The sequence below is a fragment of the Peromyscus eremicus genome, chromosome X (assembly GCF_949786415.1).
Source record: "Peromyscus eremicus chromosome X, PerEre_H2_v1, whole genome shotgun sequence".
Taxonomy (NCBI): Eukaryota; Metazoa; Chordata; class Mammalia; order Rodentia; family Cricetidae; genus Peromyscus; species Peromyscus eremicus.
The window spans coordinates 28545616-28562735 of record NC_081439.1 but is presented as its reverse complement, the minus strand read 5'-3'; the positions used below and the strand labels follow the sequence as shown (position 1 = coordinate 28562735).

The following is a 17120-nucleotide window of genomic DNA, read 5'->3' as shown; positions in this document are numbered from 1 at the left end:
TCTTGTCCTGTGCCTTTTGCCTATTGAAACTTGGGCACCTATGAGGTGTTGTATTGCATACTCTGATTTCCTCCATAAACAATCTATTCTGGATTCTTCAGTTCTCACGCATATTAACTAAATCCTGATCTGATGCTGGGAGTTCAGAGGGAGGTCCTGTTGTCTTCCACTTCAATATCTGACATTTCTGTAGGGCAGAAAGCGTGTGGGCTCCCAGTATCTTAGTTGCTGATACCTCTTTAGCAAGACCCAAGCTGCTGGTTTTCAGTGGAGCACTTCTCAGCCCAGTACAGTAGGGCCCGTGCAGGGTGCATCGGTGTCAGTGTGAGGATGGTAGGTTAATGGTGGGTTAATCCAGTGACTCGCTTAGAGAGAGACCCTTCACTCAGAGGCATGTGGCTTGCATCATAAATCCCCTGCACCTGTCTCACCATGGTTCATGGCAGGGACAAGCACGCCAGGGGAATTACTGCTCCTAATCCAGTTTTTAAGGGAGAGATCCCAGAGCTTGATTCTAACTGAAAGGGGTTTACTCAGTTTACTTTGTAAAATGGTTAGCTGATCAGGAAAGTGGATTTGTATTTGGTAGGTTTGGGGACAGAAATGTGGCGTGAGTCTTTTGCCATTAAATCCTATGTGCTTTCACTTCATACTTGTGAATAAATGTTTTGATGTTTTTGCTTTTTGAGGCACAGTCTTATGTTGTCCAGGCTGGCTTCAAACTTTCTGTGAGGCTGAAGATGGTCCCAGCCTTCTGGTCCTCCTGCTCCTACTTCCCAAGTGATCGAATTACAGGCGTTCCCCACCACGCCCAACTTTTGTATTGAATCTTTGGGTTTGTTTCTTGTCTTGATAGGGCCAATAGTTATTGACTCCTACAGAGGTGTGAACTAGCTGGTGAAGAGTTTCCCAGTGATTCTCCACCTGCATCCCTAACATAGTACCTTCTTGACAGAGTAAAACTAGGAAACCTAGCAGAGTTCCTCACTACCTCATTCTACACCTACCTGACCTTCCTGGATCCAGACTGTGACGAGAAGCTGTTTGATGACGTCAGTGATGGGAGCTTTAGTCCTGACAGTGAGTCAGACATAGGAGGATACCTGGAGGACAGCACTCATCCAGGTACCTTGCAGCGGGCCTCCGTGGATTGTTGGTTGAGTTGGTTTAAACCTTGACACGATGATAAAATTGCCTAAGACCCAAATACAGAAAACAGTTGACAAGTGAGCTAAAAGCAAACAAACGAAAACAAGGCTTCTGAAGAGTCTGCTCACTCAAACAAATGAAGTGCTGGTGTAAGAAACTAAATTACAGGGATGCCCTTGAAAGCAGGGTTTCATCAGCCCCATAGGAAAGTCTCAGGTGCAAGACTGCTCATAGATTGATACGTTAAAAAATGTCTCCCATTTATTTATTTACTCTCGCTGTCTCTGTCTCTCTATCCCTCTCTCTCTCTGTCTCTCTATTCCTCTCTCTCTCTCTCTCTCTCTCTCTCTCTCTCTCTCTCTCTCTCTCTCTCCCCGTCACTCTCTCTCTCTGTCATTCTCTCTCCCTCTCTCTCTCTGTCTCTGTCTTTCTCTCTCCCCTCTCTCTTTGTGTGTATGTGTGACATACCATGACATATATAACATATGTAGGGGTCAAAGGACAGCTTTGGGAAGGTGACTCTCTTGCTCCCCCATGTGAATCCTGACGATTGAACTGTGCTTGTCAAGCTTGGCAGCAGCAGGCACCATTGCCCACTGACTCATCTCACCAGCCCTCTTTTTACTTGTTTCTGTGTTAATGTGGTCCATTTGCCCCTCAGACCTCGGTGGTTCATTTGCACCAGCTGCTCTCGGTGCTCCTTCAAGGGGTTCGCACAGCTGTTTAAACTAAATCCTGAGCTGAGGGTGAGCCCAAAGCTTCATGCATGCCTGTACTGCTGAGCTGCACTACCAGGCCCTTACGAAATAGATCCGTAAAAGAGAAACACATTGCTTCACTTTTGAAAGGAATGGTAGGAATGACCTAGTTTTGATTAGATATGAGGGGTGAAACCCCACATGTATATAATGTGTCTTCATCTGAACATGGTTTTGGATCAAAGTGATCATTTCTACTTTGTTTGTTGTTTGTTGTTTGTTTGGTTTGGTTTTTTGAGACAAGGTCTCTCTGTGTGACAGCCCTGGCTGCCCTGGAACTCACTCTGTAGACCAGGCTGGCCTTGAACTCACAGAGGTCTGCCTGCCTCTCCCTCCGAATGCTGGACTTAAAGGCGTGCGCCATCACCACCACCGGGCTCTGTTTTTACTTTTAGACAGCGTTTCTAAGTGGCGCAGAAAGCTCCATAAGGCTTAGCTTATTCTAAGATTAAGACAGGATGTCAACTGCTGTTCTTCAGGTTGTTCTCATATTCTACTGCTTGCGTTGGGATGGTATGACTTAAACACTGCCTCATTCTGAATTTCCTTAGCCCACAATGAAGATTTTTAAACAATAAATTTATATATACATATGACATACCTGTCACTAGCTTTATCCTTTTAGTGTGAGTGGAGGTGCAAATTTATGTTTCTGAATGTTGTCTCCTCAACAGCTCGTTTTCATGGATTCTTTTCCTTGGTTGTCCAATTACAGAAAGCCAAGATGAACTTGACCAGTATATCAACCACCTTCTTCAAAGCACATCCTTGAAGTGCTACCTACCTCCTCTTTGTAAGAAGTCAGAAGACAGACATGTTTTCAGCGCTGTCCACTCCACTCGGGACATACTTTCTGTGATGGCCAAAGCGAAGGGTTTGGAAACTCCATGTATGTTATTAAGCTCTTCTGCCCATTAAGATACATTCTTTTATCAAAGTAATGTGTTAATATAATTTAAGTTGATCCTAAAAGGCAAGATGTGCCCTCCTCCCCCAACCTTCTACTTCAATATGACCACTTTCAGCTCTTCTAGATGTTTCTTCTGGCATTCCCATATTTCTAAAATAATGTGTTTACTTCTGTCCTTTGAGGTATCAATTTAGCCTATAATATTCTAGTGTGTGGATCAAGATTTAGCTGTCTTAAATTACCACTCCTCTTCTTTGTTCCCTAGCCTACAAAGGGAATTAACTTTAGTTAAAGCGGTCTTCACACTTTATGGTGCATATACAGATAGTATTCTTAACTGAACAGCATAGTGTACTATGATTACGTTCCTATTTTTACTTTCTGCTTTTCCTGAAATGAACATTGTCCTTTTCGCTTGCTTTTCTTCTTTCTAAGTCTTCCAGTATCCTCATAATAAAATTTCCACAAGGCGAGTCACATTAGTGAATCTCTTGAGTCTATTTCTTTCTTAGAGTCTGCAAAAAGTCTCCCCCTTTCTGGGCCAGCTGTGCTGTAGGCCTGCTCCCTTGACTTGCTTTCTGGGTTAGTTCCTGTTTTCTGGACCTCAATTTTCCCTCTTTCTTAGTGCTATTATTTTGGTTGAAGACATCCAGTAGCCTTCTTAGAAACAACAGGTAGTGGGTAACATTGAGCCTTTACGGGTCTGAAAATGCTTGCAAATGTCTTATACCCGTTTGACAGTTTGACTAGGTGTAGAATCTAGATTAAAAATACATTTTTCTTCAGATTTTTAAAAGCATCACTTCATAGCATTAGTTTGTGTATATGTGTATTTGTGTGCATGTACGTGTGTGTGTGTGTGTGTGTGTGTGTGTGTGTGTGTGTGTGTGTATGTGTCTGTATATGTGAGAAGGCTGATATTCAAACCTTGGGTGTTCCTCAATAAGGATGCTTGCTACCTTGTTATATTTACTTTGTTTTGTGTTTTTGAGACAGAGTCTCTCACTGGCCTGGGGCTCTCTGGTTAGGCTAGGCTGGCTAGTTAGCAAGTCTTAGGGATCTTTCTGTCTCCACCTCTAAAATATTGGAATTCCAGTGCATGTAGCCATGTTCAGCTTTTAATGTAGGTATGGGAACTCAGGTCCTCAGACTTGCGTGACAAGTACTTTTCTGATGGAGCACGCTTCAGTCCCTTGTCAGTATCAGCCTCAGATTTGGAATCCACAGCCTGCACATAAATGAAGGAGAACCATAGAATATGTTACATAAATATAGACAAGAAGATTCTCTCGGGGTAAGATGTTTGCTTTCTGATATGTTCTCACTTGGCTTTTCCAAGAGTTTGCCTTGAGCATACAGTTAGTTTTTTGATGAGTTCTTTATTGGCCACATTTAGTTTTAGTTACATTTTTTTAAAATTTATGCTGTGTGGGTGTAGGCACACATGTAGAGGTCAGAGGGCAGCTTGTAGGGATTGGTTCTCCTTCTGTCATGTGGGTTCCCAGGATTGAGCTCAGCTTATGTGGCTTGGCATTAAGCACCTTTATTCACTGAGTCATCTCACTGGCCTATGTATGATTAATTTTGTAAGTAGAGAAAAGTAAACAAATAATTAAACATAAATCACACCTTTTAGTCACCACATTTTTTAATCATTTATTTTTGAAGTTCTAATATAATTATATCATTTCCCCCTTCCCATTCCTCCCTCCAAACCGTCCTGTATATCCCTCCTTGCTCTCTTTGAAATCATGACCTCATTTTTAATTAATTGTTTTTATATGCATATATGTCCATGTCCCAGAAAGCAAGACCCTCAGCTCCATTAACATTTCCAATTAGTCCCTTCCCTACTCCCAGGCAATCAGTCTTTCTGTCTCTATATTTTGTTCATTTTGAATATATAGAACAAGCTGATGCATACCATATATGGGTTTTCATGATTGGCTTCTTATATATACATATAAATTTCTAAATATAACCTGCTCAATCTGTACAGTGTTACTTGTATGTATGTTTTTAGGGCCAACTGTTTGATATTGGAAAACCAATTGGTATATTCTTTCCTGGAGAAGACTTTTCTATAGCTCTCAACATTCTTTAGTTGACTATAGGGTTTGTTTTTGTTTGTTTCTTTGTGTGTGTGTGTGTGTGTGTGTGTGTGTGTGTAGGACTGATACTTCATGATCTTTCTCCTATTTACTTTTATTGTGAAATATTAGAATGAAGATGTGTTACATTCACTTATGCTGTGGAACATTTGTTTAATGATACAAAGATGTGTTGCATTATTTTATGTTGCATTTGTTTAACTCTGTGAAGCTGTGTTACTTTGCCTGTCTAAAATACCTGATGGTCTAATAAAGAACTGAACGGCCAATAGCAAGGCAGGAGAAAGGATAGGCGGGGCTGGCAGGCAGAGAGAATAAATAGGAGAAATCTAGGAAGAGAAGATCGAGGAGGACATCAGGCCAGCCACCTAGCTACATAGCAAGCCACAGAGTAAGAAGTAAAGAAAGGTATATAGAATAGAGAAAGATAAAAGCCCAGAGGCAAAAGGTAGATAGGATAATTATGTTAAGAAAAGCTGGCTAGCTACTCTGAACCTGCTAGAAGAGAAAGTAGGAAGTAGTCTTGAACGCATTGGCATAGGAGACCACTTCCTAAATAGAACACCAGTAGCACAGACACTGAGAGAAACAATCAATCAATGGGACCTCTTGAAACTGAGAAGCTTTTGTAGGGCAAAGGATATGGTCAACAAGGCAAAGCGACAGCCTACAGAATGGGAAAAGATCTTCACCAACCCCACATCTGACAGAGGACTGATATCCAGAATATATAAGGAACTCAAGAAATTAGACATCAAAATGCCCAACAGTCCAATTAAGAAATGGGCTATAGAACTAAACAGAGAATTCTCAACAGAGGAAACTCAAATGGCTGAAAGACATTAAGCTCAACATCCCTAATCATCAGGGAAATGCAAATCAAAACAACTCTGAGATACCACCTTACGCCTGTCAGAATGGCTAAGATAAAAAACACTGAAGACACCTTATGCTGGAGAGGATGTGGAGCTAGGGGAACTCTCCTCCACTGCTGGTGGGAATGCAAGCTTGTACAATCACTTTGGAAATCAATATGGCGCTTTCTCAGAAAATTGGGAATCCATCTCCCCCAAGATCCAGCTATACCACTCTTGGGCATATACCCAAGGATTGCTCAACCACACCACAAGAGCACTTGTTCAGCTATGTTCATATCAGCATTGTTTGTAATAGCCAGAACATGGAAACAACCTAGATGCCCTTCAACTGAAGAATGGATAAACAAAATGTGGTACATATACACAATGGAATACTACTCAGCAGAGAAAAACAATGACATCATGAGGTTTGCAGACAAATGGATGGATCTAGAAAAAATCATCCTGAGTGAGGTATCCCAGACTCAGAAAGACAAACATGGTATGTACTCACTCATAGCAGGATACTAGATGTGGAACAAGGATGACTGGACTGCTACTCACATCACCAGGGAGGCTACCTGGAAAACAGGACCCCAAGAAAGACACAGGGATCGCCCAATGACAGAGAAATGGAATGAGATCTACATGAACAGCCTGGACATGAGTGGGGGTAGTGAAGGGCGAGGTTCGAGGGAAAGAGAGCTTGGGTGAGTGGGAGATCCCAGCTGGATCAACAACAGAGAGGGAGAACAAGGAATAGGAGACCATGGTAAATGAAGACCACATGAGAATAGGAAGAAGCAAAGTGCTAGAGAGGCCCACAGAAATCCACAAAGATACCCCCACAACAGACTGCTGGCAGTGGTCGAGAGACAGTCCGAACTGACCTACTCTGGTGATGGGATGGCCAAACACCCTAATTGTCGTGCTAGAAACCTCATCCAACTACTGAGGGATCTGGATGCAGAGATCCATGACTAGGCCCCGGGTGGATCTCTGGGAGTCCAATTAGTGAGAATGAGGAGGGTTTATATGAGCGAGAATTGTTGAGACCAAGGTTGGATAAAGCACAGGGACAAATAGCCAAACGAACGGAAACACATGAAATATGAACCAATGGCTGAGGGGTCACCAACTGGATCAGGCCCTCTGAGTGGGTGAGACAGTTGATTGGCCTGATCTGTTTGGGAGGCATCCAGGCAGTGGCACCGGGTCCTGTGCTCATTGCATGAGTCGGCTGTTTGAAACCTGGGGCCTATGCAGGGTCCCTTGGCTCGGCCTGGGAGGAGGGGACTGGACCTACCTGGACTGAATCTACCAGGTTGATCTCAGTCTGTGGGGAAGGCTTTACCCTGGAGGAGATTGGAATGGGGGGCAGGCTGGGGGGAAGGTGAGGGGGGTGGGAGGTGGGAGAACAAGGAAATCTGTGGCTGATATGTAGAACTGAATTGTATTGCAAAATAAAAATTTTAAAAAAAAAGACACTCATAAGATACTGAGTAAGAGGAAAAAAAATGCATTTTTTTGACTCTTGGCCAAAATTTAGAAGATGCTGTGAATATCATTTTGAACTTGTGTAAATATATGAAAGAGAAAAAAAAAAAAGAAAAGCTGGCTAGAAACAAACCAAGCTAAGGCTGTGTGTTCATAAGAAAGAATAATTCTCCATGTATGTAATTAATCGAGAGATGTGTGGTGGGTCCCCCAAAGAGTAAAAGTAAAAAAAAAAACAAAAAAAAAACAACAACATATTTTGGCATGTCTGTTGTGTCGTCTTTGTTCATCTCGTGTTTAGGTAGTCATGTTAGTAAGACTTTGTGTGTGTAGCTTCTGACATAATAAGAGACAGTCTTGATATTTTAGGATTTATAATGCATTGCTACAGGATCATCTGGCTTTCAAAATTTTCTTAGATAAACAATTTAAGCTTTTATGTCTCTCATCCTTACATATGTTGCACCTCTTTTGTGAGTTTCTTTTCTGAATTTGGTAACAAAGAAAACTATAACTAGTTAGTCTTCAACCCCATCAAAGACCCAAGAAGGATATAATATTACCTGAGTAAACAGGAAGTGCAGAGCAAGAAACTTCTAAAACTGTAGAAACGACAGAGACATTTGGTTGCCTAGACAGTCACCCAAGGTTCCTCTGCAATGTTGGGTCATCCATCTTTGGCCTAAAGGCCTAGAATATCTGACAGATTTTTCTGTGAAGCAGGAATTTCAAAGGACTGTCCCACCTTGTCTTATCAAAGGTCAACAGTCACCTTCTTTTTTGTCCTGCTTGTCCAATTTGGACAGCATACTGTCAGCAGTCAAGACAAGGTCAGTTTTTTGCCCAGGAGCTAGCTTTGTTACAGTGGAAGCAGACTTCATATGGAGGTTCTTTGATGCCCATCATCCTTTTTGAAGTAAATTGGTGCTATCAGGAGCAGACATGCCATCCTACTATCATGAAAAGCTTTATGTTATTGAAACATTTTAAATGCTATAATCTGTAGGTCTCTGAAGTGTTTGAAGAACGTCTATCTAAAATATTATCTCTGTTTAACCTTGAAAACATACCTAACATGACTACAAGTTTGATTATTATAGATGACTATTAACCTGGATTTCTTAAATATACATTACATTTTTAAATGAGCTGTATTAGTACAATGCCTTAAATAAGAGTAGAAACATATATACAGTATGTTAAAACAAAAATAACCTTAAATTTGTATCAATATATGAAAATACACATCAATGTAAAATATTTAAGACTAGCAGTTGCTTTTTAGTTTAAAAGTAGATTCAACAATCTACCCTTTTTCCTGTCATTTCTATACAATATCCCCTTTTTTCTTTTCAGAATGACATCCCTGAAACTAATCTCCTTTGCTTAGTTTTCCTCCCTAACTATGACCAATAACAACTTGCAACCCCCTGCCCCAAACAATGACAAACATCCATACTCCACCGAATGACCAAAAAGCACCCACCCCAACTCTTGGGACTGTGGCATCATCATTGTTTTCTAGACTGCTTCTTGTTATCTGGGGATGATAACATCTATAGGGAACCCTGAGAAAATTGGGACCGTGGTCAAGTCCTGGGAGAGCTAACTGTATTATTTTTTGTTTAGTCTCTGTGTGGTGGGAAAGTGTATCTGAAAGTCTTAGCTGGATAGTTTGTGAGGATCATCTCAGCTAGCAGCTTTGAAGTTGCTCTGGATGCAGAATTTTGAGGAAACTGCAACAGAGGCATTCTGAGAGGCTGGATCACCTGGGCTACTTGTTTTTATTGATGTCTGGTTCTTTTTTTTGAAAACACACAACCTTTTAAAGGTAACATAAATATCTGTATTAACACAAGTATGGAATGTGGTGTGCACAAGTCAGCTAAAGGTGATTTTTTGTTCTATGTTTGAGCAGGTAAAAAGCATCTTTTAACTTTATAAGTTCTTTTGGACTGTATAACCAAACCTCTATCCATGCCATGTGAAAGGAAAGCATGTAATAATAAGTCATGAGGATTCTGTAGCCAACAAGATTTATCATGTCTCATCCAGTCTCGCAGCTGTTCCCATGTTGAGGGATCAGCATTTATGTTACCTGTCCTACAGTCTTTCTTGGCTTTTTTTCCTTTATGTCTGTAGCCAAGATTTTCAGGTCTCCCCCAATCAAATCTGATTTTCATTAATTTTGAAGGAATCCTTAGCTTTTCATTTCCTGTGGAAACAAAAGCCTAACATCTTCCAATGCAACACATTTTCTGACCTTCATTCTGAAGTTAAGACATTCTTAAAATATATAAATTGGTTTAATTTAGCATTTTCCATAATTCAGTGTCTCTCAGCAGCTATTGTTTTCCGTTCATTGGCATTTAAAAAGTTCAAAGTTAGCAAAGCACCATACAGGATCCAGACACCCTGTGTATTTCCCATTTTTTTTAAATTTTGTGTGCATTAGTGTTTTGCCTACATGTATGTCTGTGTAAGAGTGTCAGATTTTGGGGTTACAGACAGTTGTAAGCTGCCATGTGGGTGCTGGGAATTAAACCTGGGTCCTTTGGAAGAACAGCCAGTGCTCTTAACCACTGAGCCATCTCTCTAACCTCTGTATTTCCCATCTTTATGTGGCTTTTTCTTTTATATTTCTTTACTCTGTCTTTAAAGGCTTTATTTTATTATTTTGAAACTATTTGGTTTTCTATGACTGTCTATACCCATTTTTTTTTCAGCATCTAGCACATTTTTAAGCATACTCTACCTGTTCAGCAGTTTTCTTGGTCTGGACCTGGCTTTACTGTGTGCCTGCAGTGTTCTCTGACCACAGGAGACAAACCTTGTAATGGTACACTGTGTGGCCTGTAATAATAAGTCATGAGGATTCTATAGCAAACAAGATTTATCCAGTCTCAGGGCTGTTGCCATGTCGAGGGATCAGCATATATGTCACCTGTCATGTATAACCAAACTTCTATCCATGTCATATAAAAGGATGACATGTAATAATAAGTGGCACATGGCACACTGGTAGCTGACTCTACCCTCTCAGTTCTGTGAGAGCCTAGTCTTAAGCTGGCTGCTGCAGAGCCACATTTACCTGTCCCAGCTCTGGGAAGCTGCTATGTCCATGGTGCGGCAGGTGTTTCTATCTAGTCTCCTGCTCCAGTAGTGCACAGGCTACTCGAGCTCAGCTGTATTAAAGGGGCCATGCCTACCCAAGAGACCACTTTCAGGCCCTATGTGGATATTCAAGCCACATGGTGGACACCATATGAAGCATTTATCTAATTATTCTTTATCAATAAAAACTCTGGAGTGAGATATCAGAGTAAGGACCTGAATGATCAGAGAAGTGGCAGAGAAGTGACCAGTGACTTCCCCTTTCTCTCCTTCCTTGATCCAAAAAGGCCAGGAATCTTTCTAAGCCCCACCCTACTACTTCCTGTATCTCTATATGTCCTTGGTCCTCCAAAACTTCTAGGACTAATTTGGTCAGCTGGTAGCTAGCTCTGATCTCTGATTCAAAGTAAACTTTATTGATAGCCTCAGGAGTGTCAGAGTATGATCAGCTATCCCACAACATTGTAACTTGTGTTTTTTCTATGATATGCTATGGTGATTTTCTTTTCTGGTCTTTTCTATTTGGTGTTCTATGTGCTTCTTATACATGCATGGGTATGCCTTTCCTTTGGGGAAGTTTTCTTCTGTGACCTTCTTGAAAATCTGATCTGTGCCATTGACTTTGGATTCTTCTCCCTCATCTATGCCCATAATTCAAAGATTGGTCTTTTCATGGTGTCCCACACTTCCTATATTTTTCCCTTCCTTTGTGTATGTTAATTTTTTTTAATTCATGTTCCTTTTTATTTGGTCTCTAGGCTCTACTTTGTCTTTGAGTACTGATATTCTATCTTCTGTTTGTTCATTCTACCTGTAAGGCTTCCCTTTGAGTTTTCTAGTTAAATTATTGGCGTCTCCAATTCCATCTTCATTTCAGCTTGAGCCCCCCTCAGTGTTTCGTCTTCTTTCTGAATTCCATTCTCAAGTCCTGGATTGTTGGCACCATTTCTACCAGCCTTTATGTTTGTGTTTTCTTGGGCCTTAATCAGACGTTTATTCTTCTTAAGCTCTTTCTATTTCACTTCATTGAGCTGTTTCTTTGTGTTTTCTTCAAACTCCTTGATTGAAGTTTATGGTTCTTTTAAATTCTGTGTACTGGGGTGCACCTAGGTAACTCTCCTCCAAAATTCCTATAGGACTTGTAAGTTTGAGAAAGAAGATACTGGCTTGACCTTCCGTGTGTGTGTGTGTGTGTGTGTGTGTGTGTGTGTGTGTGTGTGTGTGTGTGTGTGTGTGTGAGAGAGAGAGAGAGAGAGAGAGAGAGAGAGAGAGAGAGAGAGAGAGAGAGAGAGAGTTCTTTTGTTAGTTCTAAGTCTGATATGGATAGAACAGCTTGGGACAGAAAAAAAGGATGTGTGGGTGTGATGGGCCTAGAGGTTGGAAATGGCTTGGGTGGAATGAAGTCAGATAGATAAAATATACTGCGCTGGCATATAGGTTGCACTTCCTGGCCCAACCCTGGAGTGTGAGTGTAGATCTAGCTGGGTGGAAAGGTTGGATATGGCATGGGAGTGGCCTTTAGGTTGGGAGGTAGGCAAGGTCCGTCCTGGTGGAAACCTAGAGATCGAATGTGGTGCAGGCTGAGGTGGCCAGGCTAGGCTGGAGCACTGGATGTGAGACCTGAGCTAGGTCTGGTGGGGTGAGAAAGGTAGGTGAATGAGGGAGAGGCTCACCAGGCTAGACCCTGGAGAAAGATGGGAGATCTGGCTATGTTGACTTTTGATCTTTCAAATATTAGCTGGCTTTGAAAAGTTTTAAGATCTTCTGGTCACAGGTTCTGAAATTTTAATTGTATGTCTTGACATGGGAATGTTTTCATCCATTTTATTGGGTACTTAGTGGGCCTTCTGATCTGAAAATTCATGATTTTCAATCCTGTAAAGTTTTTCTAAAAACTTTGAGTCATTTTCTTCCTCATATTATTCCTGTTCTTTTTTCATATATTTATTTATTAACTTCTTGGAGAGATTTTTATCATTTCTGTTCTGTTTTCCATATTTCTGATCTGTTCTGAGTACAATTAGCTCAACTTTTTGTCCTTCCCTTAATGGATTTTTTTCATTTTTGCTATTGTTTTAATTTTCATTCCCCAAATTCCATCTGTTCTTGTTTCATACATGTAATATAATGTGTTATGATTCTAAAAACATTAGAGACAGGGCTTTTTATCTTTATGTTTACACTTTGTTCTCCCTAATGGTTTCCATTTCCAGGGCACCTTTTCCTTTTAGTAAAGGTTCCACTTCTCACTTTAGAGGTCCTCCTGCAGTACAGGGTGGAACTTGTGGCCTTGGGCCTGTGAGATGTAGGCTGATTCTTCAGAGGTACTCTACTGTCTCCCGTTCTACTGTTCTCTTTCTGGAAGGGGAAAGAACTGTTCTTGTGGATCCTTGATCTGTCTCTCTAAGGAATGAACACCGGCCGGCCTTCAGATGTATTAATCAGTCTGTACCCAGGCTTCCTCCCTCATTCACTCTGCAGTCTTCTGTCCTCCTGAAAGAGAGAAAACATCTAGGGAGCTCACTACATCTCACACACTGTCTCTTCAGTCTTCTTTGTTTTTATTCCCTTGGGCTCCACCAGTTCCAGAAGTAAGCAGGACAGCAAATTCCTGAGATGTCAGAGGATTCTCTTAAGGCAGATCTGACTGGTTCGTTGATTCCCCATTGTGTTCTTGGAGTTTGCTGGCACTGTGTATTCTTTTTCCTTTTTTTCAAATTTTTATTTATTCTCTCATATATTACATCCCAACCAGTTTCCCCTCCCTCCACTCCTCCCAGCTCCTCCCACCTCCCCTCTCCCCCAGATCCACTCCATTTCCCTTCAGAAAAAGGCAGGCCTCCCAGGGATATCAACTGAATACGGCATAGCAAGTTGCAATAAGACTAGGCGCATATCCTCATATCAAGGCTGGATGAGGCAACCCAGTAGGAGGAAAAGGGTCCCAAGAGCAGGGAAAAGTGTCAGAGACAGCCCCCGCTGTCACTGTTAGGAGTCTCACAAGAACACCAAGCTACCACCACCCTAACATATATGCAGGTCCTGTGTTTTCTAAATCACTTCTCTTTCAACCTTTGTCTTTCCTATTCCTGAAAAATGCTTCTATTATCTTCTTTCCTGTTTTTAACCTGTTCTTGAAGATTTGTCTTTTTGTTTGGTTTTAGTTAGGTGCTCTTGTTTTGTTTAATGGTTGTTTTGGTTTTTTGGTGACAGTGTCTTGTTGTATCATACAGGCTGGCCATGAACTCAGCTATATAGTCCAAGCTGACTTTAAACTTGGAGTCCTCCTGCAGAATGCTGGGATTATAGATGTGAACCACTTTAGCTTGCTTTATGAATCCCTTTTAAATATGCATTAGTGAGGGAGCTAGAAAGATGACTCAGTGGGTAAAGGGCTTACTGAACAAGCACGAGGATCTGAGTTCATGTGCCCAGCACCCATGTAAAATCCAGGCATAGCAATGTGCATCTATAACTCCAGCACTTCATCTGTGGTGGTGGGAATGGCAAGTGGGGAGTGGGGGGTTGGCGGCAAATCACTGGGGCTGAATGAGTGAACTACAGGTTCAGTGAAGAGACCCTATCTCAAAAAATAATGTGGAAAAAAATTGAGGAAGACACTTAACTGTAGACAAATTTCTAAATGGTCTTATTAAATAAAAAACACAGCCAGTATAGGGGTGAAAGCCTTAGAGAGATCAGGGAAATAGGGAAAGCCACCAGCCAAACTTACCTCACTGCTGTGGATGATTGATTGATAAATAAAGTTCTGATTGGTCAGTAGCCAGGCAGGAAGTATAGGTGGGACAAGGAAAGAGGAGAATTCTGGGAAGTGGAAGGCTGAGGTAGAGAGACGCTGCCAGCTGCCACAATGAGAAGCAGGTGTTAAGATACTGGTAAGCCATGAGCCACGTGGCAACTTATAGATAAATAGAAATGGGTTAATTTAAGATATGAGAACAGTTAGCAAGAAGCCTACCATGGCCATACAGTTTGTAAGTAATATAAGTCTCTGTGGGTTTACTTGGTTGGGTCTGAGCAGCTGCAGGACTGGCGAGTGAGAGAGATTTGTCCTGACCATGAGCCAGGCAGGACCAGGAAAACTCTAGCAACACCTCACCAACTCTGCAGCTTCCAAATGCGAGTTACATCCTGTCTACTCACGTTTATATGCCTTTTGTGTTCTGTTCTCTCATTGGCTCTCTTAGCCCAGCCACATCACTTCCTCTTCCTATACAGCTCTGTCACTTTCTGTCTGTACAGACCTACAGGCCTCTACGGTTGATACTGGAATTAAAGGCGTGTGTCACCACCCGTGGCTCTGTTCCCTAGTGTGGCCTTGAACACACAGAGGTCCTGCCTGCTAAGTGATAGGATTAAGGGTGTGTGCTACCACTGCCTGACTTCTTTGTTTACTTAAAATGGCTTGCTGTTCCCTCTGATCTCCAGGCAATCTTTATTTATTAAAGCACAAATAAAATATCACCACATTTCAGCACAAATAAACTATTACCAGACTTAACACAAAGCCCTGGCTTCCCCATGTATGTGTGCACACATAAAATAGACATGAGCTACTTGTTAGTTTTCTGAGTTGTGATATAGCCTGGAAGACAGAGACATTGTACTGAATGACTACAAATAATAAAAGCATCCAGAGATGATAAAAAGTAAAACTGAGAACAGCCAGCAATGCTAGAGTGAAACTGAGCAGGAAACCCAGACACCTCCATCATAAAACCCTGTGATCTTGAGCCAATGTTCCACCTTCTGTAGGTCCCAGTTTCCTCATCTGGAAAATAAAAGAGAGGAGTGAGGGGCTGGAGAAATGGCTCAGTCATTAAGAGCACTGGCTGCTCTTCCAGAGGTCCTGAGTTCAATTCCCAATAACCACATGGTGGCTCACAACCATCTATAATGAGATCTGATGCCCACTTCTGGCATAAAGTCGTAGGTCCTGAGTTCAATTCCCAACAACCACATGGTGTCTCACAACCATCTATAATTAGATCTGACACCCTCTTCTGGCATAAATTTGTACATGCAGGTAGAGCACTCATACATAAACAATAAATGAATGAATGAATGAATAATTAATTAATTAAATGAAATGAAAGCCAGATATGGTGACAGAAGCCTTTAAAAAGAGAGAGAGAGGAGTGGAGTCAAGCATCACCTCTTTTACATCTGTTTGCAGTCCTGAAATGCCCTGTACCTACCAAAAGGGCTTTGTCATTGTTCTTCCTCACAAGAGCCTTCTTCATTATTTTCTTTTCCAGTTTTTCCAATGGTTTTGCCAACTAAAGTTCTGAGTGGACACCGGAAGTCACTGAATCTTGTTGACTCCCCTCAGCCACTCCTAAAGAAGGTAAAGTATTTTGAATTGTTTTGTTCTAATGTAAGACTTGATAATACTGGCTTAATCCCAAGAACTGTCTCAAATGGTGGCACTTAAAGAGCGTATTTCTTTATACCCAGCGTTTCACAGTTGAGACGTTGTACGTGTTGATGTGAATCCAGGCACTTAGTTGTCTGGAATGCAGTTGGCATCATTGCGTGCTCTGAGTTTGGTGCATACCTGTGTGTTTTGCCTGGAGGAAGAGGTGTCTTATTGCCTCTCTGCCTGCTCACCAGAACACAGGCAGTAAGAGAAGAAATACACTCAACTGCCTTCCTTTCCTCATCTGAGCCAGCTAGAGCTCAGAACAGAGTATGGGACTTTAGTACTGTATTACTCAGACCCTTGGGTTTGCTTTTTTAAGACAGGGTTTCAGGTTTGGACCCAGGCTGGCCTTGAATTCCCCCTCCTCCTGCATTGGCCTGCCAAGGACTTATTATAAACATGCACCACCACTTCTGGCTTCTTCATACTCTTAATGTAATGAGATTCCGCACAAACGTGAAATCTCACGGTGTTGGTCCTTTTTACTATTTTATTCAGACAGCTTTCCTGATTTTACCCATATGAATCAAAATATCCAATTCTGCCTATTGGAGAATATTTTAATCTAACTTCATTTTTAAGGTAGTTTTAAACATGCACTTTATGTTGTTTTACATTCTAAAAATATTTCATTGAAAGCTGGGTGTGATAGCATGTGATTGTAATTCTAACACCATGAAGGCAGAGGCAGAAGACTGCAATTTTTTCAGTCTTTTTGAGTTGCAAAGAAGGTTCTAGGGAAGCCTGGGCTGCATGATGAGACCTTATTGAAGAAAACAAACAAATATTTTATTAAAGTATAACATATAGACAGAAAAGTGCATTCACGAGTAGAATGCAGTGAATTGCCACTGAGTCCATATGCGTTGTCATTGGCCACTTTCTGTGCCTCCTCCTAGTTACCCCCATCCCATAGTCCAAAGATCCCTGCTGGGGCCTGGTGCTGTGACTCAGTAGTAGACTATTTGTCATGCAAGGTCCTGGGTTCCGTTCCCAGTACATGGTGGGGAGAGGCACGGCTGTCATGATCTGTAACAGTAGAAGTTGGTTTTGTCTAGTTTTGAACTTTGCATAAATAAAACTTATATATGTTTTAACCTGTTCAGTCTAGTTCCTTGCAAATGTTGACTGACATAGATCACTATTGAAGATAGTAAATGCCCATAAATAACATAGTACAGAAGATTTCCTGAAAAAAATGAAACCTAGCATAGTGCTACCATTCAAACGCCAAGTTGGTGTTTCCCTTTATGGTCATCTAAAAGTTCCCATTCTCAACTC

At 41.4% G+C, this 17120-nt stretch overlaps 1 protein-coding gene across 2 annotated transcripts in view; it reads left to right on the top strand.

Annotated features, from left to right (window-relative positions):
• The window catches only part of Phka2 (phosphorylase kinase regulatory subunit alpha 2), an 87819-nt gene that overhangs the window by 53912 nt on the left and 16787 nt on the right, over window positions 1–17120 (top strand). For both annotated transcript variants that reach the window (XM_059250062.1, XM_059250061.1), the window contains exons 18-20: window positions 956–1125; window positions 2623–2796; window positions 15676–15764. In XM_059250062.1, the coding sequence (XP_059106045.1) occupies window positions 956–1125; window positions 2623–2796; window positions 15676–15764 (433 nt within the window). The remainder of the gene's footprint in view (window positions 1–955; window positions 1126–2622; window positions 2797–15675; window positions 15765–17120) is intronic.